Source organism: Limanda limanda, chromosome 7 (assembly GCF_963576545.1).
Source record: "Limanda limanda chromosome 7, fLimLim1.1, whole genome shotgun sequence".
NCBI classification, from domain to species: Eukaryota; Metazoa; Chordata; class Actinopteri; order Pleuronectiformes; family Pleuronectidae; genus Limanda; species Limanda limanda.
This window is the reverse complement of record NC_083642.1, coordinates 23,611,764-23,638,659: the sequence shown is the minus strand read 5'-3', so window position 1 is coordinate 23,638,659 and position 26,896 is coordinate 23,611,764. Positions and strand designations below refer to the sequence as shown.

General features: G+C 39.6%; 1 protein-coding gene across 1 annotated transcript in view; it reads right to left on the bottom strand.

The window, feature by feature from the left end:
* Positions 1-2,731: 2,731 nt before the first annotated feature.
* Positions 2,732-26,896, bottom strand: part of LOC133005075 (MICOS complex subunit mic25a-like) — a 67,930-nt gene continuing 43,765 nt past the window's right edge. Inside the window, exon 8 of the mRNA XM_061074662.1 lies at positions 2,732-3,316. Coding sequence (XP_060930645.1) covers positions 3,293-3,316 — 24 coding nt within the window. The 3' untranslated portion in view covers positions 2,732-3,292. The remainder of the gene's footprint in view (positions 3,317-26,896) is intronic.

Here is a 26,896-nt window from a genome sequence, read left to right as displayed (position 1 = left end):
ATTGTTGAAAGTTTAATATTTTGTTCATGATTTTGAATATGAAGGCACTACTTCTAAGTGGTCAGGGTCTTTGATTTGGAAAAAGCAACATGTCGCGGAATATTGAGCACACCCTCTACATGGGACTATTCAGTGATCACATTGGTTTCCTCTAAACACAACAGTATATCCAGTCCGTCTTTGTTGACATTATTGTTGCTTAAAATAATAACTGTGAACCCTGTTGTTTGAGAGAAGTCATTCAAAACTTCAAACTGCTACAATAACAAGTTATGAAACTTCAGATTGGGCAAAAACAGTGGTTAGTGTTAGTAAGTTTAACAGTATAACAGAGAAGGGTTTACTCCCTGAAGTTCTTTATCAGATATGACAGAGAATCAACTTGTGTATCAGGGTCCAGCGCAGTCAAACAAATTATGACAAGATGTCTTCATGCCCATGGGCAAGGAAGAGCTGATTTGAAGTCAAAAGTGTCTCACTCGGTTTTCCGGGGGCAACGTGAAAGAAGTAAGTTACCTTGCTGAGAGGTTGTAGGTGTGTCTTGTTCGTCATTCCGTTACTTGTGTTAAGTAGAGGCATGTATCAAAGATCATGGTCAGCCCTTGCCACGGACACAATGCATTGCATTCCCTGAGGATGCTTCACAGTTAAGTCAATTATCCATTTCACTAGTTGAAAGCTTTTTAATGTGAAAGAGCTACAGACCAATTATAATACCAGGTGTGAACTGATGTACTTATAAGTATACATTACATTAATATTATAGAGCAGTCCACTTGTATTTGCATCACTCAAGTCAAACGTTAACACCGGATATGGACTGGGCCTAGCTCATTCAGATCAGGGTTATTCAAGAAGTGTTGAATTCTAATTTACAGTCAAACCATACACATTTTTAAAATGGTTTTGACCCGTTTACAGGAGGTTAAACCCTTTAGGACCACCCACCATGGTAAGAAAAAAGACTTCAGAGAATTCACATCCAAGTCCAGTTGTTCTCAACTCAACCCTTCTCGGACATCACAGGACATGGTCTCCATTGGTCTACATGGCTTGGATGAGCACACTTTAGTGACTTGTCTTTCTGGAGATGCATCGGCAGACATACAGTACACAATATTCCACATCTTTATTGATCAACACACTCACAAGTCACAAGACACCATCAATTTCCTTAACAATCTATATTTCTTTAGGGTCTCATTGGCCATCATACTTAAGTTCTCTAATGCACTTCTTCATTGGTTTTTCCCCTCAATGGGAACAAAATTGACTGAAAATGATGAAGATAAAAAATATACTTTGATTGGAGCCTTTAATCACATCATCTATTTGAGTAATTTCATCTGCAATGCTTTAATGGCACAGGCCGGAGGACGAGCACCATCTCAGAATATCAACATAAGCGTTGTTGCAGTCGTTGTATTGAATTGTTCTTCACATCTGGGTAGAAACCAATTAAGACTCTACTTCCCATTTCAGACTGGACACAAACCCACTAACACCCATGAACATCTGTTTTTTCTCTTCAGTTGGAATGGTTACAATCAGTATTCATTTCCAGGTCAAATGCCTGCTCACCAGTCACAGGTATTAATCTGTCAGTGGTTATGAATAACTTGACAACAGAGTGAACACGCTACCTTCCATTACTTCTCAGCCGCACAGGTCTCCATCATCCAGGATAATTATCATGCAGGCTGTTGGTAACTTCTGTGACCATCCGTTTACAACATCATTCAATCTGTATTTGTGTCTTAGTTTGAAGAGGCTGAAGTGAAAGATATGTAAAAGCAACAAAGGAAAGGTAGAAAGCAACATGCAGGCCAGGGATTAATCCTCCAATACTTGTGACATATATTGTTACACAAAATAAAAATAAAAAACTGAAAGGTAAACTAATCAAATGGCAATGTGAAATGATGCAATCCCCCTTTGAGAAAGTGTACCTTTGTTTAATCCAATTCATCCAAACCACTTCTATATTAAGAGGTCTCCATCATAAGCAACTTACCTTTTGTCAGTCTGTTTCAGATTGTTTGTGTAGTCTGACTTTAAGTAAATTTTTCTAACAGCAGAGGGACGCTCACACTGGTTTCTCCTGGTTCCAAGGGTTTGTTTTTCCTCTCCAGTTGCAGAGTGCTTGCTCATTGTGGGAAATTGTCGGGTTTATCTATAATACTGTGAGGTCTCCACCTCACTATGGGATGTGTCTCATGATAATGTATGTTGTAATGTGCTCTATAATTGAATCGGAATATGTAAAAACTTCTAAACGCTAAAAGGATGGGACATGGGCCAAGATGAAATCACTTAAATTTTTTTATTGCAAATTACGGCCTTATTTTCATATTACCAGTGAATAATTCATGGATCTTGATGAAACTAACCAGGCATAAGAAGCAGACAGATATCAATGAGTGTGATAAATTTGGTGCAGCTTGCTTGAATTTAAGGGAACTATCGGGCCTTGTCTGAGAAATGTGCTCTACTGCAATGCTATAGTTTATTTTTTCATGCATTTCCAGAAATCTTTTACAGTCAACCGTTGCAGTATGGTTTCCATTGCCACCTTATCACATTAAGATTGAGTTTGAGTTGAGGTCGGACTTCTGAGGAATCGATTAAACACTTAGTTGAAATCAAATGTGGAGAGCATTAAATCGGAATTTAACATATACATATAAACTAAGTGTGGGTTGAATAAAACAAAGCACAGCCACAAATGAGACCAGGTATGAATGGTTTTAATAAAATCATATATTACATCACAGGTCTAATGAATTAAAGTCATGGCCAGGAGCACCTGAGCTTGTTCCTTTGTGGTAAAAAACATTAAACAAACTAAAAAACTTGAAAAGCAAATCCACTCAATCAGTTTTTTCAGTCTGAGATCAGAGCAAGGACGATCCCCAAGTGCCCGATTCAGCTCCAGCCTGAATGCTTTCTGCGTTCTCGAGGACAAAAAGCAGCAGAGGTTTGGACGTGGACCGAACTCTATTCAGCTGACGGAGGAGTGACCCTGACTGTATCTGAACACCTCTCTGACTCAGACCGTGAACCAAATACACACACTCGTTCAAAAGCTTCCCTGTAAAATGTAGCAGTGCAGAATAGTGGAGCAATGGCAGCGGATTACACCGCAGATAAATAGCATCATTTGAAAATATTCAACACAAGGCATGCCGACAGCAAATCAACTCTCTCAAAAGTCAAAACAGGAGTGCAACCATTTCTGCTCTTAGTGCTAAAGTAAAAGCCTTCGTCTGTTTTACCCTTTCCCTCCCACTCTTCATCCGTGGTTGACCTGCAGGTTCTAAGAGACAAAAAAAAGAGACAAAAAAAAGAGAAAAACAAGTGATGATTAGAACATTTGAACTAATTTCCCACCAGGTATGACTTTTGAGATGCTCTAAGGCACAAGAACCCTTCGTATTTTGTGCACACTTTTCCACCGTTCATTGATCACAATGCAAAGGTCATACCTGGTAATAGTAGGGATTATCTCAGTAATGGAGAGAGGTGAACTTGTTGACTACTGTTACTCAGCCCTGCAACCACAGAGTTTTTTTTATACATCCTAACAAACTGTAGCTCCACATGGACGACAACAAGAAGAGAATTTCCCTCTTGGTTATTCTGTCTGTTGCGTCTTATTGCTGATGAAGTCTCAGTTAAGCATTTGCTGTGTACATTTTACGAGATTATTTCTTTGTGACCTACTAAATAACTAAATAATTAACCTTTAATCTTTAACTCACACAAAATTTAGGCATGGAATGTTAATTTGGCGTTATGTGCTTAATTTCATAAAATCTCTTTACAATAAACCTTTAATTGCAAAGCCTCTTTTATAGCTGAGCGCTCGACTAATGGCAGCTGATGAGTTTACCCTTCATCCTTAAGGTGGCATCATTAGCTGTGCTGCCAAGTGTATCATTTAACAGCAGCAAGTTGGGAATGTGGTGTAATGAGGTGAAATATATTAACAGCAGCATCAAACCCAACCAATTATATATTTTTTTAAATCTGTGCATGCCCCACAGATGCAGTGGTTCCTAAGATAGAGGAGAGTTAAGTTGTTTAAGTTATTTAGACTTGATTTAAAGTAATAAAATATACTATCCATTAGTGAAAGACTTGGATCAGAATAACAGCAGACTAATTTCACGTGAAACATATGACAGGTCTTCATACTTTTAATAAACCAATATCTCTCTTACTGAAATGTACATCTCACAGCCAAAGCCTTCAAATAATAGTATTTTTACTCTTCTACTGGTAGATTTGTCAGGGTCTACTTGAAAGAACAGTCAAATATTTCTTCATCCTTTAAATAACAGAAACATCTGTAAAAATAGAACCATTTAAAACTCTGTTTGTCCCAATTCAAAATCTTGAAGTGCTTGTTGGGTGGATGCAACTTAGCGCTCAAAGTAGAACTCGTTGTAAAGAGATCCATTGAGAGCCTTTAATGCAACCCTCTTTAAAAGGTTCAGTGGAGAATCTTCTGTCGTTTATTTCATCTTGGCTACAGATTTTTATTAAATAAATGGGATATAGTGATACTTAGAACCCAACCCTATGCAGAAGTACTACCTGTAACCCACTTGAGATCCAGGTAAATGCTCATATACAATCACAGCACACCTTAGCATGCTGGTCCTCTAAGGGAGACTCAGTGACCTCATTAGAGCTGTAGTCCATCAGGTCTACCTAACTCCTCTATGGAAATAGATACTACATGTGATCAATAACAGGAGAGCAACCTCTACCCTTAAACAACAGATCAATGGGGTCCTTGAAACCCAGATACCATTATTCCCCAGTTACGATATACAACCAAGAGGACTTCACTAAGGTTGTGTTCTCTCCCATGAAATGGTAATCATCAATTACCACCTTGAAATCCTGGCGAGACGATCCAGAGACACACAGAACATATAAATCCAAGGAGATAAATATGAATAGAGCTTTGGCATCTTGCAGACCTGATTTCAAAGTGATCAATAATGTCTCGTGATATACCGCCTTGCTAGTGAGATTGTCTCAACAGAACATATTTAGTAACAGAGAACCATAAGATTCTCATGGGCGTTAAATGTTAAATGACTGGCCTATGTGGAGGTCAATAAAGTCTTTGAATCCTTATTAGTTATAACATATGCTTGTTGCGAGAGATACTATCCAACAAGGTGGCTCCTGGCCTCGATCGGATGCTGATTACAAGGGAGGCTTGACCCTGACTACTTCATCTCCCACACAGAATCACAGTAAACTGCAGATCAGATATAATGAGGATTTTTTACAGTTGTAGATGTAATGCCTACAACTCTTGGATATATGCATTTAAAGTGGATTAATTATACAAGAACAGCTCTAAGCTAAAATCCCAGTTTGTGTATCATTTTCCTGAGTGTTTGCAAGATGTCCCACTATTTCTTTAAGGGGAGGATCATGCATATAATCTGTGAGCCTTTAAGAAGAATATAATTATTATTCCACTGGATATATTAAAGTCACACAAGTTGGGATGATACGTTTTGTGGAGGAAAATGGATTGTTTCTGATAAGCAGTGCATTTGCTCAGATGGGATTAGTACAACATACAGGGAGGGTTGTTACTAAAAACAAAACATGAATGAAGCCATATTCTGCAGATATATAAAAATCAACACATACAGAGTGCACACGCCACAAAATGATCTAGAGATATGAACTGTATCAATTAACTAGATTGATTAAGGCTGCAGATCAGAAATCGTCAGACATGCTAGCTGCCCTGTGGGGCTAAAGCAAAATGGTGCTTTGAGTTAATGTTTATATTGAATAGCATGACCAACATGCTCACAATGCCAATGTTTATAAGCTTATCTCTATCAGTTTATGTTTATTATGCTAACTTGCATATTAGTTCTTCAAACAAACTATTGATAATTACTATTTTAGTAGTATTGGACAAAATCCTATTTGAGCTAATGATGGTCTTTGATGATCACCAAAGACTCTACAAGTCATCCTACCGTTTTTTTTTTTCATCAATCTTCAGAGCAATTTATCCAGTTCTTGTTCAAGCATTTTAGATAAAACTACAAATGTCAACCTCATGTTTGCCCCCCCAAAAGTTGGAGGAATCACCAGCCATGTTCTAATCTGGATCAACATTATTGATCGACTGCTGCACCTATAAATACCACCATCCATGGAACTACACTGCAATTATAGTTAAAATATATGAACTGACATAAATGTTGGCCTACATAACTAGAGACACATTATAAGAGATGAAAATAGAGCAATAATCCGTTAATCAACATCTGATTTTGTTTGTGTTTTGTATAAAAAACCTGAATTTGAACTCGACAGTGAACAAACTGCACTTTTCTCTCTTTTGATTGACAGTGACTCTGTTTACCTCACTAGTCCGGTGAGATAAGAGCTTTATCAGCAGCATCTCCAGATGCTGCAGTTGGAGCTGCTCGACCATAACTTAACAAATATCAACATTTTATCACTCCTAGTTTTTATCAAGTGGAGTTGAAGTGTGACCACAGTAAATGCTTAAAAGTAAAGATCAATACAATGTATATATTTTTTTTTTTACTTGATGATGTTGACAGTTCCCTCAATGAAACCTGTGCTCGTGTTAAATCAAATGAGCATTTATATGGTCATAAAATCATAAATCCACAGTCAGAAATCAATCAGACTCAGCCGTGCTTGGCTTGAGAGGCTGGACAGGAGCAGGGTGGAGGGTTGTTTCAGATGAACACGGCTCCCACTGAACCTGCAGTCCAGCTCCTGCAGTCCATGTGGAACGATGCAATGAGCTAAACTGACAGAAAGCTAGGGAACATTGACCCACATCCCGCTAGCGTAGACTGTGTGTGTGTATGCGTGTGTGTTTGTGTGTGTGCCTAGAGAGCATGTTATCGGCTCTAGGCACTGCAGAGTTCAGTCCAGCTGTGAAACTCAAACCATTAAAACCACTGAGAGACTCACAGAGCAGGGTGATCAATATGGCTCCCTGCTCCTGTCCTCTCATCTCATCCCATGGTTTCCTCTCCCACTCTCACATTCTCTTCTCCTATCGGCTCCACTATATCATCTGTTCTTTTGTTCTCTAATCCACTCTTCTGTCTTACAATGTTCTCAAGATCTCCTTTTCTCATTTCAACTTCTTTCTTTTCTTTACAACTGAGCTCTAGGTCCGGAAGTGAGAATGCTCTTGAGCGCTCAAACCAAGGTGGAAAGAATGGACAGCATGCCTTTCATGCATTGAAGGACAGGAGGTGGTGACCTCTGACCTGTACGAGCACATTTCACCAGGTAAAATCAGTATCTCTCATAGAGCTGAGAACCTACATCCATGTGTGGGTAACCTTACCTTGCAGTGTCTTCCACTTACGAGGTAACTTACATGATTCTGATGCTATTCTATAAAGATATATTTCCTTCAAAATAGTGAAGTATTATAAGAATTATAATAAAGGAAAAAGAAGAGTTTGCTTTTTCCCTTAATTTATAATTATTACTGACAGACTTTAATTACATACGTAATAAATCTCCTCTTCAGTCTAAAAATAGTCTTTGCAGTAAATGTGATAGTATGTAATTTCCACAGCAAGGTATCGGCAAGGACTTAAATAGCTGTTTGAACTAATCTCCATGACAACTGGAAAAACCTCACCTGCTAAGGAATTTTTTTTTGATACGAGCAAAACTCCAGAATAGCAACTAAATGCACCTTGTGGTCAGATCATCAACATAAACCTGTTATTGACCCTGTAATCACAAAGCAAAAATGAGGATTACAAATTTTGCTAGGCCAGTGCTACATATATGTTGCATTGGTATAATTGCATTTGGACTGGGAATTAATTGGTCCTGTAGAAGGATGAGGCTGGAGTTAGTCTTTATTTTTCTTACTGTCAATTTGGTCCTTTAATTTAGTTAATTTATTATTTATGACAGTAGGACATGTTGTCACTGTACTGACTTATAGAGATCATGGTCATGAAGGAACTACTCACACAGGGCTACAGTACAACTATGACTACCAATGGAGATCTACGACACAGAGGAATTTAATTGATCAGGCTTTGGAAACAGACAACCTACTGGCCAACTGGACCCCAGAAAAAAGCTCTTAAAATCGTATATCTGTGCACTTGTACTGTATTAGAGAAAACTGGTAACGCTTCACAACTCACCCACTAACAAACTAATGGATTTTCCACCTGTTGCTCTAATTGAAGATCCATCCTGAGTTAAGAAGACGTGCTGTGGTTACATCTCACTGCCTCCCACATAGTATGTTGGGTCCCTGGGCTTTTACAACGAGCCTATTTTCATTTCATGTGGCTCTAGCCAGTAGATCAGAGACAGCGGGATGGGAGTGGAGACAGGGACCAAAAATAGTAGGAGAAAGAGAGAGAGAGAAACAAACAACAAGCAGAAAGTCAGGAAAGGTAGACGAGAAGCAGAAGTCTGCCTGTCCTCCGTTTTACCTGACCCAGCCTTGACTAGATTGGAAATCCATTTTATCTGATGACTGGCAGGCAATTGGAGCTCCCTGGTGATAGGCTAAGGCTCTGCGGTTGATTCGCCTGAACACTCCACTACTGTGGGATGGAGATGGAGGGGGATGTGGATGAGAACATGTTCCCCCAAGATTGTCTCCACTAACTCACTTGACTTGAGGTTATCGTGATAACCAGCTGTCCACCACTTCTATCAAACATACATGAGCTACGAGTGCAACTAAAGTATATCTCCACCATCAATTCATCTCAAATTTTTCATAATATCAGTGCAAAAACCAAATTTATTTACAATGAAATGAAGGACGCAAGAATGACGTTAATAGTAATATTCATGAGTTGTATAGAGATACCGTCTCCATGGTGGTCCGATTAAGTGTCCTGGTTACATTGTTAATCCCCTAATTTAAAGGGATAGCTCATGAAAATTCACAAAACACTTTTGGAGTTTCTATGGTTTTGACTCGAATTTGATTACCACAAGAGCAGTATGGAGTAGGGCTGCTCAATTAATCGAAATATAATCGTGATTATAACGTCAAACGATCTCCAAACTACTATAATCGAGTTGAAACGATTATTTGGCATTTTTTTCTAAAGAGACGCACATGCGCAATTCAGTCCCTCCCCCAAAGCATTCAGCGCGACCCCGCTGACTGGCACTCACTCTCAATCAGCTGTGAGGTGAAGGAGACGAGTTGTGTGTGTGGGGACCGGAGGTATTTAAAAAACAGCGCGAGTGGAGAATGGCAGAGGGAGGGCAGCCCCGTCTAATTGACTCTTCGAATCCGACGAGCAGCACCACACAGTGTAGCGGCACCGATATCCTGCATGGTTTCATGGAGGAATGAGACACGCAGCATGCTAACGATAAGACTGTCAGCATTTAACTAAATCTTTTGGATTGAAGTACTGGAGCCTCTAAGTCTTGATATGGTTACCAAAGGGTTCTCTCTTCATTGAGAACAGGAGACTTTTGGCAGACACATAGTGTTACTTGCTGCTAAAAGCACTGAGAAGAAGTGCACAAACTCATCCTAATGACGTATTTAGTGCCCAAAGGCGAAGATGGTTTACAAAGATATAGCGAACACTTAAAGCGGATACTACCCTCAGGCTAATTTTACCGGACAACAACACACCACAAGTGACAAGTTCATTAGTCTTCGTTCTGGTGCAACATCAATATATGCTGCCTTCTGTACACCATTGTAAAAACCTGCAGTACAACTACAAAAAAAAGCAATTTTCAGAGTTTCACATTAAAGTGAACTTGTCAACACAGCACTGGGAGCAAACAATAATGCAACGGTATTTATTTATTTACAAAAAGGCCAGAGGAAGAAAAACATCGATCTCCTTTGGAAGTACAGGGTGTGAATTGAACAAACAATCACAAAAGCCAGGCAGGCGTCAACTGAAAAAGAGAAAGACAAGGTGGAGAGAGAGATGGATTGAGTGACAGTGGGACACAAAAGAGAGGCTGGTACAAAGTGGACTGTTCCGATAATGTTGAGGCTGCTTCGAGGCGACAAAAGCCAACTAAAAGCCCTGCTGTTGTCCTCACTTATCGCAGCTGGGGTTCTTTCTTCCACAAAAGCTCCTCTTAAGTGTCTGGAAAGATGGTGAGGGAATTCTGTCCAGAATATTGGTGTGAAATACTCCCAGTATGTAAGCATGTCTAATGCTTATGCAGTCTAGGTCGCCTTCTGTGGAACATAATACAGTGAGAAGCAGAATTATGATTGAGACCCCCATCAGTGAATGCAGAAAGAAAAGAAGAATGGGGGGGGGGGTCTGGTGGCGCGAGCAGACCAGCACGGTGGCATACCGAAAGGTCAGGGTACAGCTAGCAAGGGGGACAAAAGCTGGCGAAAATACCTCCCTTGTGCGTACCCTCAACTCTACCCCCACGCGCTCCAGGTCCCCACGCTCTCCCAACCCCTTCCCCCCCGTTCAAAAGCTTTGAGGCATCTGAGGGTCACCGGGGAAACTCGAGGCAGATGAAAGAGGAAACAGAGGCTCTAGATTTGGCTTGATGTGACGTTCGATTGCTCGCTGCAGAGCAACAAAAGACGGAGAAATGGGACAACAGGAGGAGGGGGGGGGGGCAGACAGAGAGGTGGCAGATATAATCCCAGTGTTAAAACTCTCAGAGAAAAATAAGAATAAAAAAAAATCTTAAAGTCCCACGTGCAACACAGCAGTGGCCATGTTGAGTAGAACATCAACCACTGTGTAAAAAGAGTGTTGTATCCAAACCAGAGGGCAGCACAGAGTTCCAGTCCACATGCTGACACACGTGCTGCCACAACAAGATAAACTAGGTCCTATTTAACAACAGCAACTTCATCATGTGTGCGCCTGTGTACCTCAACTTGCTTGCATGTGTGAAAAGGATGCAGTGATACGTGTTGGGCCTGGCTGATATGACCTGAAGGCTTTCTACCATTGTTTCAAATGGTATTCCAGCCATTCTTTATTACAACTTCATTAAATTGGTGAACTCACATGCAAGAGTGAGTTCATCTCTTGTTTGGGTGCCAATGTCAAAACAAATGATCCTACAGTTCATATAATACAATAAAATAGTGCCTTTCATCAAAACTTCCTGTTTCTCTTTTTAAAGAAAGTCCTAAATCCAAGCAAACATGTCATCAGGCTTCTTTTTTCAAAGCCACAAAATACTCGCTCTTGATCCATATTCTGTATAGTGTCACGTTTAATTACTTGTATTCTTTATTGAAAATTTAATTGGATTTATTCCGTTTTTTCTATAATAATAATAATGAATTTAGAATAACGAATGCTTTGTTTAGTATTTTCTCTGTTATTGACATGCCAGCACATTGCCCTTTAAATTACCACACTTAATGTACACGTAGAAACACTTACAGTTCTGTACTTTATTATTCATTCTTGTATCCTCTATTATTTTCAATTGTTTCTTTTTTTAAACCCTTAATATGTTTCCCCCCTAATTCTGTTGTTGTTGTTTTATCTTTTCCATTTCATATGCTACGCTTTCACCACCCTCGCGCTGTAATTATTTCCTACAATGAGAACACAGCAGGACACGTGATTTAAAGAGCAGACATGTAAGCTGTAGCAAAAAAGCTATTTAATTTTGGTTGGACTCTGATTCTAGATTATCATAACTACACATCTGTTTGAAATGTTTTACACAGCACTGACTGGCTCTGCACTCGCTCACAAACACTTTCAAAATGGTGTTTATTTTCAACAACAAAATAATGTATCTGATCATTTCTTATCAAAGTTTTGCAATGCTGTTTTGTTAAATAGTCCTCAGCCTTCCTTCTGAGTGAGTAATTTTCTAATTCTAAAGCCCAATTCACTTCATAAACACCTGGGAGTACAGGCCGGCCATTTCCCTGGAGCTCTGAAAGGCAAGATAAAAAAATTAAACCCACAGAGTACACAACACAAGACAGACGGACAACAACAGAGAACGAGTAAGCGCAGATAATGATGCTCAGGGGTGATTGGTTGTGATCAGCTGTACAATGATCAATGCCGTTTTGAAAGGAGGCAAACCTGATGGTTTATGACGGAGGGAACAACTGCCAACAGTATGAAAATGAAATCAATATGTCGACTGCAGAGCAGGGGGAGAGAAATGGAGGAAGCAGATCAGAAAAAAGAAAAGAAAGGAAACAGAGAGGAGGCAAGGTGGAATATAACAAGGGAGACAAAGAGTGGAGTGGACACGGAGAGAAAGAGAAATAAAGAAATACGGACAGACGCAGAAGCTAGATGAAAGGTTTTGGTGTCGAGAAAGCAGGCAAAGAAAAGCACAACTGACAGATATAGCAAGATTTCATTAAAGATTGATAAAAAAAGATGGAGAAAGAAAAAGCTGACAAACATTCAAGTTTTCTACAAACCCTGAACGATGATGAAAGTAGTGTGCTACTATGTACGTGTTAATGTATGCAGGCAACCATACACAGGGACGAGGAGCTGCTCTACATATGGTCCCTTGTTCGCTGTTCTCATTTAGCCTGAGCAGAGAAACAATGCATACATGTTAGAGCAGTCAGAGCAAGCAAGGCAAGCAGTGCCCGACTAGTTAAAGCTGAAATTAGACAACAATCAGAACAATACTAAAGTGGAAGAGATATTTCCCCGTACATCTCAGATCCCAGCGTTCTGTCCCATAAAGGATCTGATATTGTCTATTTAAATCATAGAAGGTATAGAGGATTGTCTGCAAATGTCAGTGTTTGTAAATGTGACTGTGTCATACTGACAAACACTAGTTTGAAGAAAGCAGCACTTTTCGGGTCTTCATTTCCATTTGTGGATAATCTTGGGATCTCTGATGGATGATTGACAACAGCTAGCTCTAGACAAGTGTGTCACCATCCTTCACTCAGCTTCAGCAGTTCTGAGATCAGTCACGATGTTTCACACATTAAGACACAAATACCCAGATATGCTTGAAAACCGCACTTGTGACTTTTTTTCTAAAGCGTTAAGAAGAAACGGTAGAAAGTAATCAAGCAAATCATGCTGTAATTTAATAACCTGGTGTAAGTTGTCTCACTATTTATCTTGTGAGGAGTGAGGCTGTATTGTGGAGCGATACATCAGGGAGGGAGTGCATAGAGGAGATGGAGAGAATACTGGATTCTCTATTGTCATTAGAGTTGTAAGTTAATGGCAAATATTTCAAAGCCTATCATAGAAGCGTTCCTCTAGATAACTTTCCTCTATCGTGCAAATTCCACGTTAGTTAAAATGAATACTATTAGGTTGGTTCTTTGATTCTGCTTTCATATCTGTAAAAGTCAACATATTCCACCCTGTTAAAGAGAATCACTGCTTCATAAGTCAACATTGTTCTGTCTATATTCAACAGGATATAGGTCAATGGAAAACTGATTTTACACCGACACTAATGAGTGTTCAAGACACTATCCCTCGATTCCTCAAAACAATATTGGCACCCAAATTTATGCAGCTAAAATGCAAGTAGCCACATTCTCTAAAAGGGGTTTTATGAAACACTAGTAAGAGATAAAATGACCACCTGTAGGAATCATAACAGCTCTGACTCGATTGGAATTGGAAAGCAAAATATTATCATGCTCAACACTCACACTACTGTATCATCTCTGCAGAGCTTCCATGGCAACTGCTCCAAACTAAATTCATAAAGACTCCATGATGAACATTTGTCAACACAAGTAGACTGTCACACAATAGTTTAAGGTCAACTGAACCGTCCTACTGTGGAGTGTGCAGGGTTCTTTGGGGGCCAGATCATTTGTTCAAGAACTCACAGTTAATTATGACTCTTTAGCTGCTCTCAGACATGCACTGAACTTCAGATAATCCCCTGAAATTATCTGGAGGGCTAATGATTATTAAATTGTTAATATCTGAATCTGGAATTATCATTATAAATAAGTTGCAGATGTCTGTAATACATATAAACAGCATTGTATCAGAAGATATTGTCTTTTTATCCGATGAATAATCTATTAATGGAAAAAATAAGCAACAGATCAATCGACTATAATTGAATGTGTGACAAGGAAACCTTCAGGAGTCCAGATCTAATTGTGTGAATTTTCTGGGGTCCATGTCTGAAAGCTGCTGATGTTTGTCTGTATGTTTGGGGACATTGCTGTGTTCCAGATGGAGAATAATATGAAAAACTGAAGTGCCTGAGAAGTTTGTAGGACTGTTGTATATGAGAATAATTGAGTGAATAATTGACAACTTGTTGGTACATGCCCAGAGTGAAGGCCTGTAGAGTCTGAAGGACATCCAGCAGCGCTGGATGCATGTGAAAACATCAAGAGCCTAAGGCTTTCACTATCAAGTTACAATTCTAAATTAAATTAATTTTCAAACTGTAATGATTTAATTTGAAATTCAGAGTGTTTAAAAGCAAGAGTGTTGAAAAAAAATGCAGTCACTGATCTATCGATTGTCCTGGTGGTAACTTTTCCCTTTTAATAAAATAATTTAATAATGGCACCAAATCGTTTGATGCGCAATGTGGGGAAGCATTTTGGATTCTACAAAGAAAAATACAGAATAAATGTGAAATTGCTGGCATATTTTAGAATTAAGTGGCATGGATTCAAACTAATTTCAACAAAATGCACATTAGTTGACTAGAAATCCCTAGACATTCATCATTCATTGTTATTTTGATGATAACAGTAGTGTTGAGCTGGCAGGAAACAAGCAGAAAAGACACAAGTTCCCAAGTGGATCTTAATGGGACATTGGTGTTTATAGTCAGGGTCTTAACCTCTGATCCACGGCGACGCCCCTGCAGTCATTACCACTGTTCTGTTTCGTACTTATGTCAAAGCTCCAGAAAAGCTGCACTTCCATCACCACACCTCTCTGCAGTACGCCGACTACTGCCTACAACTACTACAATTACTACTGCCTGTGCGTGCCTCAGGAAGTATTTGACCAGAGTATGCCAGAGATTGTAACTAATTAGAAAATTTACATAAATAAAAAAATACCACACTACACCACAACCTTAATTTTACATACACTTAAAAAAAGCAACACAGACATAACAGTTAATGACACACAAACAACTTCCTTGGTAAGCTGCGACTTCAGTTATAAGAAAGAGATACAAAATACAAGATTTGGTTGACAGACTTTCATCACAGCCCTGATTATAATACCGTGTTCTGGCGAGTCTTTATCAACTTTAGTTCAAAGCTGTAAGCTGGGGAGTAAAAAAAAGTTTGAGGATTTCTTTTAGAATTTTTTTCCCCTTGTGTGTAGGCAGTCACAGCTAATGAGGCACCAACAGCCCTTTAACTCGAAGCAAAGAGTAACAAGAATCTGACACAAATGTGCTCCAAATGCATGTCACCTTTTTAAAGCAGTGCTACACCTGCACAAAGCATGAACGACAACCTCTGAATAATTGATTAATATATTATTTTTCATAGGTCATAGGATCGTGTCAAAGATAAAAAAGGGCTTTTCTGTACAGTGGTACATCAACTTTGGAGAGAAGTTCTTGATTTAGAAAGTGGATATAGAAAAATGAAGTGTAAAGCAGGCTACATTATTTCAGAAGCTTGCTGTGAAACTCCATGCCTGAGTTTTGAATCTAAGACAGATTATCTCAGAAGAATTAAAAACAGAGAATTTAAAGAAAGCTACAAGAAACTGTTATGTTATTCATAGATAGCAATGAGGTGAATATGGAGTTCGACAACTTGTTCGCTTCATACATTTTGTGTCATAAAATGAGAAGCAGATAAGCAGAATATGTGTGAAACTTTCTCGACGCCTGTGTGTGTGTTGTTATGTGTGTGTGTGTGTGTGTGTGTGTATGTGGTCAGTTGCAGGTCCAGCAAGCAGCTCAGGCTCCTCATTCTTCTTCATTAGTGCTGACCGCTGAGGGGCCTGCCTCCTCTTCCTCTCTCTCTCTCTACATCTTTTCATCCTCTGTCCATCTCCATCCCTTCTTCCATTGCCACTACTCTCCTCACTGTAGCACCCATATTTCCATTCTCGCAATTTTAACCTCCTGATCTTCGCTCTTTTCTACAAATATCTGGCTGCTAGACTCACGCCTCCCCCCATCTGGCCTGGTCTTATCTGTCTCACTCTTTCTTCTCCATCTTTCTGCCTCACAAAGGCTCCTTCCCCCCCATCACCCCTCGTCTGGCTCCACCTCTGTTCTTCAACCTTTCCCCTCCCCCTCTACTCGCCTTAATATTGCAGTTGCTAGTTTGTTTCTTTACGTTCATTATTCTGGTATATGCTAATGTAAAGTCTTTCCACTTTGCTATAAGGACATTCATTGGTGGTCTGACAGTGATATATATATTTGCTTGTACGTGTAAGGTAACCAATCATAAGGTGCACGGGCAGAGGGATGAGCACATTGTCTAAAGCGTTAGCGCAAGTGCATGTAGGACTTGTCCAAATCCAGTTTTACTACTTTCATGGTGGGAAAAATGTTCGCTGCAGTAAGCACATGGTTCAAAAGGTTTGTATTTAGTTTCTTGATTATTCATGAGTGTGTGGTGGGTGTAACACGAAATAGACCAATCAGAGTATAAGCTCCCATTCCCTTTAACAGTCAAGTGCATTTGCCCCATGTTGGACTCATATTCTAAAGATGGATTTGTCACATAGTAATAAAGAATTCTTCCCTTCAGAGGTAATGTATCTCCTTGTGCTCAAAGTGGAAGTGTAAAAGCAAATGTATGTGTATAACGAGCATAAAGTATGTGTGTTGTGCAGCAGTCCCATTGCCCTTAAAACAACAGAGAAATACTACTACATAGACTTTAGACCAGGGATTCACTTTCCACAGCTTTGAGATAGGCTCTTAGCTATTTAAACAACATTGGAGCTGGATGGGAAAACTGTGACAGTCTGACACGATCAAACATGTTGTTTATGGTGCTGCTTCGCTCTGTGGGTAAGATAGAATCCTGACACTTTGGGCTGAGAATAGAATAGATGCAAGACCATGTCTTTCTAACGCAACATCAATCTGGTGCCATTTGATGATTACTAGGTTGTTTTTATCAACAGGAACAAACTAAATACATGATGATGGCTAGAATGTAAATAAAGCATTTTAAATATTCACTTTTCAGCAGTAGAGGTGTTTAAATCAGCATAAAAATGAAAGTGTATTGTGCCTCGAGCAGTAACCTCTGTAAATCCGTCAGCAGTGATTCTAACAGTGTCTGTTGTCACAGTTGCTTTATATACTTCATGAAAAGTTTCTCGTTCAGGTCTTTAAATCCCTGCAGCCATCTGAAGGCAGCAGAGTAAGACATGTTGATAAATTTGATATGAAAAGTGCTGTGTCAAAGCACAGTGCCACTACACGCAGCTGTCTGTGTTAAACCTTTTGATAAATCTTGGGGAAATGACACCAGGCTGCCACAGAGTAAACCCATACACCACCACATACATCAGATTGGTCCAGGGTGACTTGGTATTCTGTTGTTAAAGTGGAAGATGTCAGATTACAGCGGCTCATCAATCCTGTGCGTCCTTGCCTCCTCACTAACTTTGTTTTAAAGCAACAGTATTATCCCATGTTTAAATCTTGAAATGCCCTCTAGTGCAATGCTGTTGTGCCACGTTTCATGGTATGATGTGACCGACAGACACATGTGACAGAGTGATCAGATAAAAAGGCTTCATCAACCATTTCTTTTATTTATTTCGATCATCAATGTACACGTTCATTCAATAAAAGCCCACACCATGTGCCTCGAGATGCAGATGTGAGCTGTTGTGTGTTTGCGTGTACATGCCACGCTGCACTATCCAGACAATATACTTTCTTGGAGAAGCCATTCAGGTTGTTGTTGAGTCTCTGTCGTGCGTCACTGGGATTACACAGCTTTGATGAGACCAGTAGTACTGGTTAAGAATGAATGTATTGATCACCACACCCTCTTTTATAATCACAACTCAGCCAGTCTTTCCTAAGCGGTCCATAGTCACAACCTCCTCCATCGTTACCATGTTGTTGTCGGTGCTGATGGATGCAACACCTCACAACCATGCCAACATAAAGCATGCATGAAAGGATGTGGGCAGTGAAATTAAAAAAAATATTTTAGAAGGCAGCATAAATGAGCCTTTTGCCTCTTATAATAGTTCCATTAGTCCTCACCACAAGGTTCAAATACTTTTTTTCAACATAGGCTGTTTGGGTATTTTTTAACTTAAAATATTAACTTTTTCACTCTACTCATTTTAATGTTCTCGCATTCCTTGACCTTTCTACAGCAGTTTTTATCTTTATCTTCATCCATATATTTCTCATTGGTTTTCCCATCCGCCCCCCCCCCTTATTTATCTAAGAGTGTCAACATTGTGTGTATCTACAGAATCTCTTTTTTGTTCTTCAATACAAATACTTGTCCTTAGCCCTCTTTTTGTATTTTTTTCTTCAGTAGGTTTGTCTATATTGTTTTCTGTCAGCAATGCATTTGAGCTGCTGTGATCTTTGTACCAACATGACTCCTGTTCAATCAAGAATAAGATGGAAGGTAAAAAAGAAAAGAAAATCAATAGTAGGTTTTATACCACTGTGATTCACTGGCATCGCAAAAGTCAGTGTGCATTCAGATTGGCAACAGATAGAGATTTATTATCAGAGTGTCAGTATTGTCAATAGGGGTTTTCTTGCCAAATGGACTTATCAAAAGTTGATGAAACTATTTTCTCTTTCCTCCCATTTTCTGCTGTGCCCTAAGGGACTCGTACTCATACAATAAGTATTCCTCAGAAGCAGTACGCAGGCTCCTGCACTTTGAAGCTGTCCCATTTCGCATCACAACAGTGTTCGGAAAAAATTGCTATAACATCCTGCAGTGGGTACATGTGATGCTCCCCTGCTTTGACTGCAGAGCTGTCACGCTCAAATGTTCTGTCCAGCCCCTCCGGATAAACATAAACGAGAGGGACAGATTTCTCCTAACACCTCTCACTATAATCCAGCTCAGTACATCAACAACACCAGCTCTAAACATGTCACATTGCCAACAAAAACTGAACATTAACAGCTTCACACAGGATTCATTGCAGGACTGTCATATTGGATTTTGTTAGGCCGTAGTAGTGGTACCTCATAACTGCTACCCGAGCAGAAGGTGTTATAATAAAAGGAGTCTTTCACCTTAAGGAACTAAAGTCAGCCAGATGTTTAATGTGGGGGATACATTTCTAAATTCTGCCATTGAGAAAGCTCCATCTTGACACAGCACATAGGAAATCTGCAAAGGGGCCTCTGATGAGCAGCAGTGATAATTTATCATCCTTTCTGCTATCTCACCAACCTGTAGCCCTGGAATGACAAAGCTGTCAACAACTGAACAACCCAGCAACTCCGCCCTTGATATCGACCACTGTTCAAGGATATCTGCAATTTACCTGACTTCTTCCACGAAGCACCACAAAGGAACAACAAGTTGTGTATAACAAGGTGTTCCCAGGCCAGTGGAAATATGTAGTCCCTTCAATGAGTTCTGGGTCTACCCATGGGTCCCCTCCCAGTTGGGCAAGCCCGGTTAAACTCCAATGTCTGTGCCCAGGAGGCATCCTGATGAAATGACCAAACCCTATCAACTGGCTCCCTTCAACATTGGATAGCAGTATCTCCACTCCAAGCTCCTTCCAGATGTCCAAACTTCTCCCCCCATCTAATGTTGAGCCTAGACACCCTACTGTCTCTGTATGTCAGCCCTGTCCAGAATGTACCACACCTCTTAGCCAAAGGTCTGACAGAGAGGTCAGCACACTGGGCAAGAGGTCAGTCGATGCAGTAAACAAAGTGATGCCAAGTTCTGATTTGATAGTATGTTAGCTATCTTTTTAGCTCTTGCTATATAGTAAAGTAGCAAACATAGCTCATCTGTCAATTTCAGTAAATGTTCTCTGACTCCGTCACAGTTACTTTGTTGTTTTATCTGTTTTTACCATTAATTATCTAGACTGAAGCGGCCTGTCAAATTTACATCTTTCCTGCCAGCTGTGTGCCTGCTGGTCCATAACGTTGTTACCGTCCACACAGTCAGTTCTCAGTTTCAGGTGCATGTGTGTGCAAGTGGCATGTCGTTCTGTCTCTTCTGTAAGAATTGATCATTCACTTTATAGTGTTTGTACCTGTCACTCGAAAATCTTTTGCGTGACAACCACATAGATCGACAGCAACTAATAACCAATAACCTAAAACATATACATTCATTTTAACATGACAAGGCATAAAGCAGAAGTGAATCAAGCAGAAGTGAATCAAGACAGTTACAGGTATACAGAGGTAGAGGTATTGGAAATCAGTTTCTCAGTAAAGTCTCTAAACTTTTTTATATTTTTTGCTTTGGCTTTTGCTCGACTATGATTCTACCTACTTCTCTCTCTCTCTGTGGTTCCATTTGCGGCATCTCAATTTTGAGTCCGACAGGCAGCTTTTAACTTTAGGAGCAGCTCCCCGGGTATTAGCCCCAAAGCCTGCTATGTCTGTACTCCACAGCAGGGCTCCGGATATATACCTGTGAATGCGTGTACGCCTCAGTAGTTGGCCTTGCTGAAGGGGAAAATAACAGCATTTAAAGATTCAGAGGTTTAGACTGCTGAGCAGATCCCAGCCTTGCTGCAGCTCCACATACAGTATGTCTGTGAGTGGACACAGTGTATACCAGTCGACTCTAGGTTTTTTTATTTTTTATCCCAAGCTCTTCTTCACTCCATATATCCTTCACCAGCTCAATTTTTCCTCTCCATGTTGGTGTTTTCACTCTCACCTATACAGAGTCTATTCTTTTTTTCTCTGCTCAGGTCTTGTCTTTTGCTTTCTCTTTTTCTCCATAGTGAACAGAGACTCTGACACTGATCATCAATGCCGGTCTCTCTCTGAGACCGGCGCTAAATGACTTCAGAATCCTACCAGGTGTACAGACGATATGTACATGTATGTGTGTGATGTTTATGTGTCTGTATCTGAGAGTGCAGATGAATGAATAGAGCAGCCCACGGGACTGGGCAGTGTGTATGTGTTCGATGTGGCGGTGCCCACGTCAGGCTCAGTCTCCCAGAGAATAATGATGAGAGGTTGTCTGCTCTTTCTCAGCAGACTCCGTGGGGACCCCCCCCCCAGAGCCCATTTGCCATCAAACACACATGCACGCGTGGAGATGGTAGCGTAACCCAGCTGGAAGACTCCTTTGACATGCAGGCCTGTTCACTGACCTGCTGTGACACTGATCAAAACATATCACAGTCGTGTCTGTGAGACTGGAAACACAACACAGGCCCTGGAACAAAATAAGCCTCAAATTAAGACCTTTAGCACACAAGCTCAGAAGTCATTCGCCTCAGAGGTTTTCTTCTATCATTTAAATCTTAGCGTTGATTGACTGAATTAGCTGCAGTCTCTCAATAAAAAAATTGAAGAGATTTAAACTCAATCGACTGTTCATGTGAACATGAAAACACTGGGCTTAGAGCACACATGTATTACAGAGAGGAGCAGCAAACACTGTTTTGCTTTGTTAAGAGGACATGGTAGAACATCACAGTATCATATCCCCTTCCAGTTTGTTGGAATCAAGCATACAGCACTTAAAAAATTGAATATGACAATTAAATATGAATAAGTTAACATGAAAACCTTCATTTCAACATAGTCCTCCATTACAATTTGATAGAGACAAAAAGGAAAATCCTCCAGAAGAAAGTGCTGCACTTTGAAGTTCACTTCAAAGTTTGATGAGGTGAATTTTTGAGGCTTGGATGAATTATCTATAATAACATATAAACCAAAATACTGATTAATGCAAAGTCAATAGTCTGTAGAAAATAAAATTACTTATATTTATGTTGTTTATTTTAATATTATTAATATTAATATAGCAAAACGTAATATATCATCATAACCCAATCGGTCATCATCTTGGAGTTCATCAAATTTGAGGCGAACCATTAGAAAATGTGCAAATTGTGTCAATTTCATCAAAAGTACAATACTTTTGATCTTTTCATACTACTGAACAGCTTATGAACGTGGTTTGCTCAAGGTGATGGGTTACAAAGCTTTTTATTGTATCTTCCTGTCGTGAACAACTACTTGGCATCTTTTTAGGTTATCTAATAAATGCAGCAGAATCAAAGTTGGGCAAAGAAAACCATCGCAATTATTGTGACAGATATTGCGAATGAAATATGGATCAGGATTTTTTGCTGGAATGGTACCGTGCGGATTTCATTTGAATCCTTACTCAAGACAATAATGATTTTAATGGGATTTGCAGCTTCCCCCCCAAAAAAAGTTATCAGGGATACCCAAACTCACTTTGACAGCTTCTAAAGACAGAAAATGGAGGAAGAACTTTATAAACTTTCAAATTGATGGGGTGAAAGGCAGGGAGATGCCTTGGGGGCCAATCAGAAGCAAAGACCTTGATGTGTAGGTTTAAGCAGACTGCAATATAGCAAGCTATTCACGCACCCCCCACACACACGCACAGTGTATGATCTGCTGTGCTCTTTTAAAGACGGTCTTCAAAGCGTCTTCACTTCACTCCTCGTTATCTCACACTAGCTAATATGAGAGAGAAATAATTTTTCACTCTATTGCGCACACGCACGCACACACACAAACACACACACGCAGGCACACACACATGCACACACACACACACACATAGACACACACACACACACAAACAGCTTACTCATTTGGTTCTCAGAAGTGAACAAATACAAGAGCGCACACATGTGGTCAAAACCCATGTATATAAATGTGCATTTTTGTCCGCTTGGTGTAATACAAGGCGTATACAAAGGCTCAAAGGCTATTGACAGGGCACACGTACATGCAGCCTCACTCACAAGCACATTACATTAGTGCGAGAACAGGGGAATCAAGTTTCGGCGGCGAGCTGATTATCACATGCTGTATTACTGTATGCCAGGGGAAGCCTCAGTACCCCTGAGCAATGCGGAAGAGATGTGAGCAGGGAGCAGCATGAGGTAGATTAATACGTTGTTTGGATGCATGATGAGCAGCTACACCTTCAAATGCCGCTACTGTAAAGACCTTACCCTCCCCCCCCCCTCCTCATCTCCTCCTTCTCTTCCTTGTGATTTTTCCTCTAACTTTCTGGGAATTCATAACTCAAAACTGCTGCAATGATGCACATACTTGAAGAACGTGTCTTTGCTTTTGAATAATACAGCAGCAGGTTCAACTGAGGAATGTGGAGAACTGAAAAGTAAAGTACAAGGGCTAGGTTTTACTGAGTGCATGCATAAGAAGGGCGTCTTGTCTGCTCTCTGTGTTGCAAAGAAAATTACACTGCTGAAGAGGAGAATCATCAGACATGTCAAACACATCATAAGTAAAATATATAAATGAGAATATTTCAAACAGCACTGAGTTTGAAAAGAGTTTCAAAGAATAAAGTTTTTCCTTAAACCACGAAGCATAGGGTATAAAGAAGTCAATTTTTTTAAATTTCCTCTATCTTTATTTGTTCGTGTTATTTTTTAGCATCTCCAGTATTACTTTTCTTTTTTTTTACGGTGGTGGTGATGCATAACACTGAGCAGAACCTCACGCTGATATTCAGTGTGTGTTACTATCTGAGTCTCTCTCTCTTTCTTCGTTTTGGTAGCCTATCCAGGAACTTGGTCATGCTAGTGCCTTCCACCCCTTAAAACCATCGCCCCTCTTTACATTGCTCAAGGGAAATGACTCCACCTCTGATTGGAGGTAATGTAACAGGGGAACATGATTATTTTAACCCGTTTACCACACTGTGATGGACTGAAGAGCAGCCCGTCACGCTGCTGTTAAACCAAAAACACCTCAGCCTCACCTCCAAGAGTTAACGCAAGGCCGAAATAAGTTTATTTACCAAGCGTCTCACATGGAGCAGCCAGCTGGATTGTTTTTTTTTAGCTCTCCTGTACACGGAGAAACATTATTCAGTTGTGATTCTGGTAATGTTTATAGGGGAAACACTACTCTGCTCCACCACACACATAGACTGTAGGCCTGTCGCGATATGCAATAAATCAATTAATTGCGCGATAAATTAAAATGAGCGATAATTTTTTGCCGGCTGCAATAAATTCAGGGATTAAAGTTTTCCGTCGCTATGACGGATTCCGTCAACTCCGCTCGCATAAGGCTAAAAATGAGATCGATGCAGATCCCATCCGGCAGTCGGCCGCGGCTGCCGGTGGACAGACTCTTGTGCCCGCGCCCCGCGTGCGTCAGGGCTCCCGTGCAGGTGTGGGAGGATCTCCCCGCGAGCCCTCTCCCAAGCGCTGGCTGGCCCCCGCCGGGCGCATTTCCTCCGAGGTGCGCCGCGACGGCTCCGGGTCGGCTTGGAAAGGCTCGGGGCGGGAGGAACGGAGACCACGGCGAGAAAGGTTTCACAAAAGCATTCGGGGGGACGAAGGCGGGCGGAAGCCTGCCTGCGACAGCCCCAGCCGCGGAGACACGGGGGTCTCCGAGCGGTCTGACACAGGGGTCTCCGCGGAGACACGGGGTCTCAATTGGCTCAGGCACCAGAGTCACGAGTCAGAGTGTGTCTGTTTGGTATTTATTTTTATTTATTTAAGTATAGTGTAAACTTTTGTTAACAGTTCATATATTATTCATAGTTTTAAGTTAAAAAGTTTTTGTATTTATTTATATTTATAATCTACTTTAAACAGTTCATATATTTGGCAATAAAAAAGTCTTTCTTAAATGTCTTCCAGATGTCCAGTTCCAGTGTTCTTTAAAAATAAAAGTTTATTGATCTTCGAAAGGGTGTACTTGCATTATTATGCCATTATCATTATATATTTACTTACTTCACATCATATGTGATATGTGTGCATATAAACCATATTGATATTATATATCATTTTATACAATAATATTGTCTTTTGCACACTCTGTATACATATTCTTAGACTCATAGTATATTATATTACCTATTGTATAGTCAAATACTTATATTCATATTCATACTTCTACTATATATCATATCATACTCTCTGTATATTCTTGTTTACATAAGTCTATATACACATATTTATTTATGTGTACATGTTATAATTACTATTATTATATCACCCTTACTATTATTATTATATATACTGTTGCTGCCATTATTACCATATAGTGCTTTTATATTGGTATAATTACTATCATATATAAATATATATTATGTTATATTATATACTATATATACTGTACTATTCTTATATACTGTCTAACAATACCATTACCATCATATCATCAGTACTTTTACCATCATCTTGCCAATGCACCTTATCTACCTATTTTATTGTATTTTTATCTTGTGCTTCTGTTTTTTTATTCTTTCTACCTTTTATTTTTAATTTTATTCTATTGTATTGTATTGTATTTTATTGTATTCAATTATACCGGCTGCTATGACAACTTAATTTCCCTTCGGGGATGAATAAAGTACTCTATCTATCTATCTATAAGTTGAAAATGGTGTCAAAACGGCAATATTATCGCTTATCGCAATAATTTCTGGGGCAATTTATCGCACAGAAAAATGTGTTATCGTGACAGGCCTAATAGACTGTATAGGCAACAACCTGGTGAGAACATGGAACAAGGGGAGAGTTGGGGCCTGAGGGAGGCTGGTGGACATAGCAAACAAAGCAGTTGTTTTGACTTAAGATTCTGGTGCGAGCGGCCGTGGATATCATTTATATATTAATGAGGTTTACAATATAATTTACTCACTTACTGTTGTCTTTCCTTTATTTATACATTGTTTTTATTGCTTTGCTTTTCTTATCTCCTTTTATTGCATATTTCTTTATAAGGTTTGGATTCAAATTTCTCAATTTACAGGTTTCAGACCTCACTTCTCATCTAACTAACTAAAATGATACTATAAAAACATGGCTCCCACGCATCATATAAAGTATGTCTTCTTTGCTGTGATTAGGGACTTGGTTTAAAGATGAGGCTTCACACTTAAAATATTCAAATATATATATAAGGCAAAAAACATAAAAGAGCCTTTAAACAGAGTCTAATATTACATAATCTGATTCACAGTCAACCGAAGTCTGCAGTGCAAGCATTTTGCTTCCACACCCTACTAGAATTCTAATGGTGAGAATGCAGATACAGCCGCATCTGACTGGATGAGTCCATCTTATTTACACAATTTTTCTTCAGTTGAAAAGTTAACTAACTACTCACATATTAATAGCAAATGTCTGGTTTTACATTCCCTTTTACGGCTTGTTTTCAGAAGACAGCCTGTTTATCTTAACTTTCTCCAAAACATTTAATGCCTGTAATTAGAACCAAAAGAGCTACAGTGCCCAGGGAAACTTTAACTTAAAACTTATTTTATCACAGCCTTGAATGAGTTTGCCTTGATGAGGTGGCACTGGTAGGAAAACAAGGTTGACAGTGCTGAAAAAAAGCATACTAAATCAACTGAAAGCTGATTTAAATGACAAGGCTGTTATTGCTATGTAAAAACCTGAAGGGGCCGCGCTCAAAACCCTATTAACCAGATTTTCCCTCATTTACTTGCACAGCTCTTTAAAAGAATATGACCTTTTCTTTAACATCAGAGAATCAGCAGCTGTGGAAATAAAAGAGATCTCTCCAATATGACATAATTAATTTTTTTGTAAAAAAGTTGCTATTCAAACCAAAAAAGAACTCAAAAACGCTTTCAAAACTGTCACCACCACTGATGAACAATAGTGAGAAACAACCTAAACTTTGAAAATGGCGTTTTTAACAAAATGTGGAATTGTTTACAAAGGTTGTTTACAGTTTTTTCCCTTCTTTT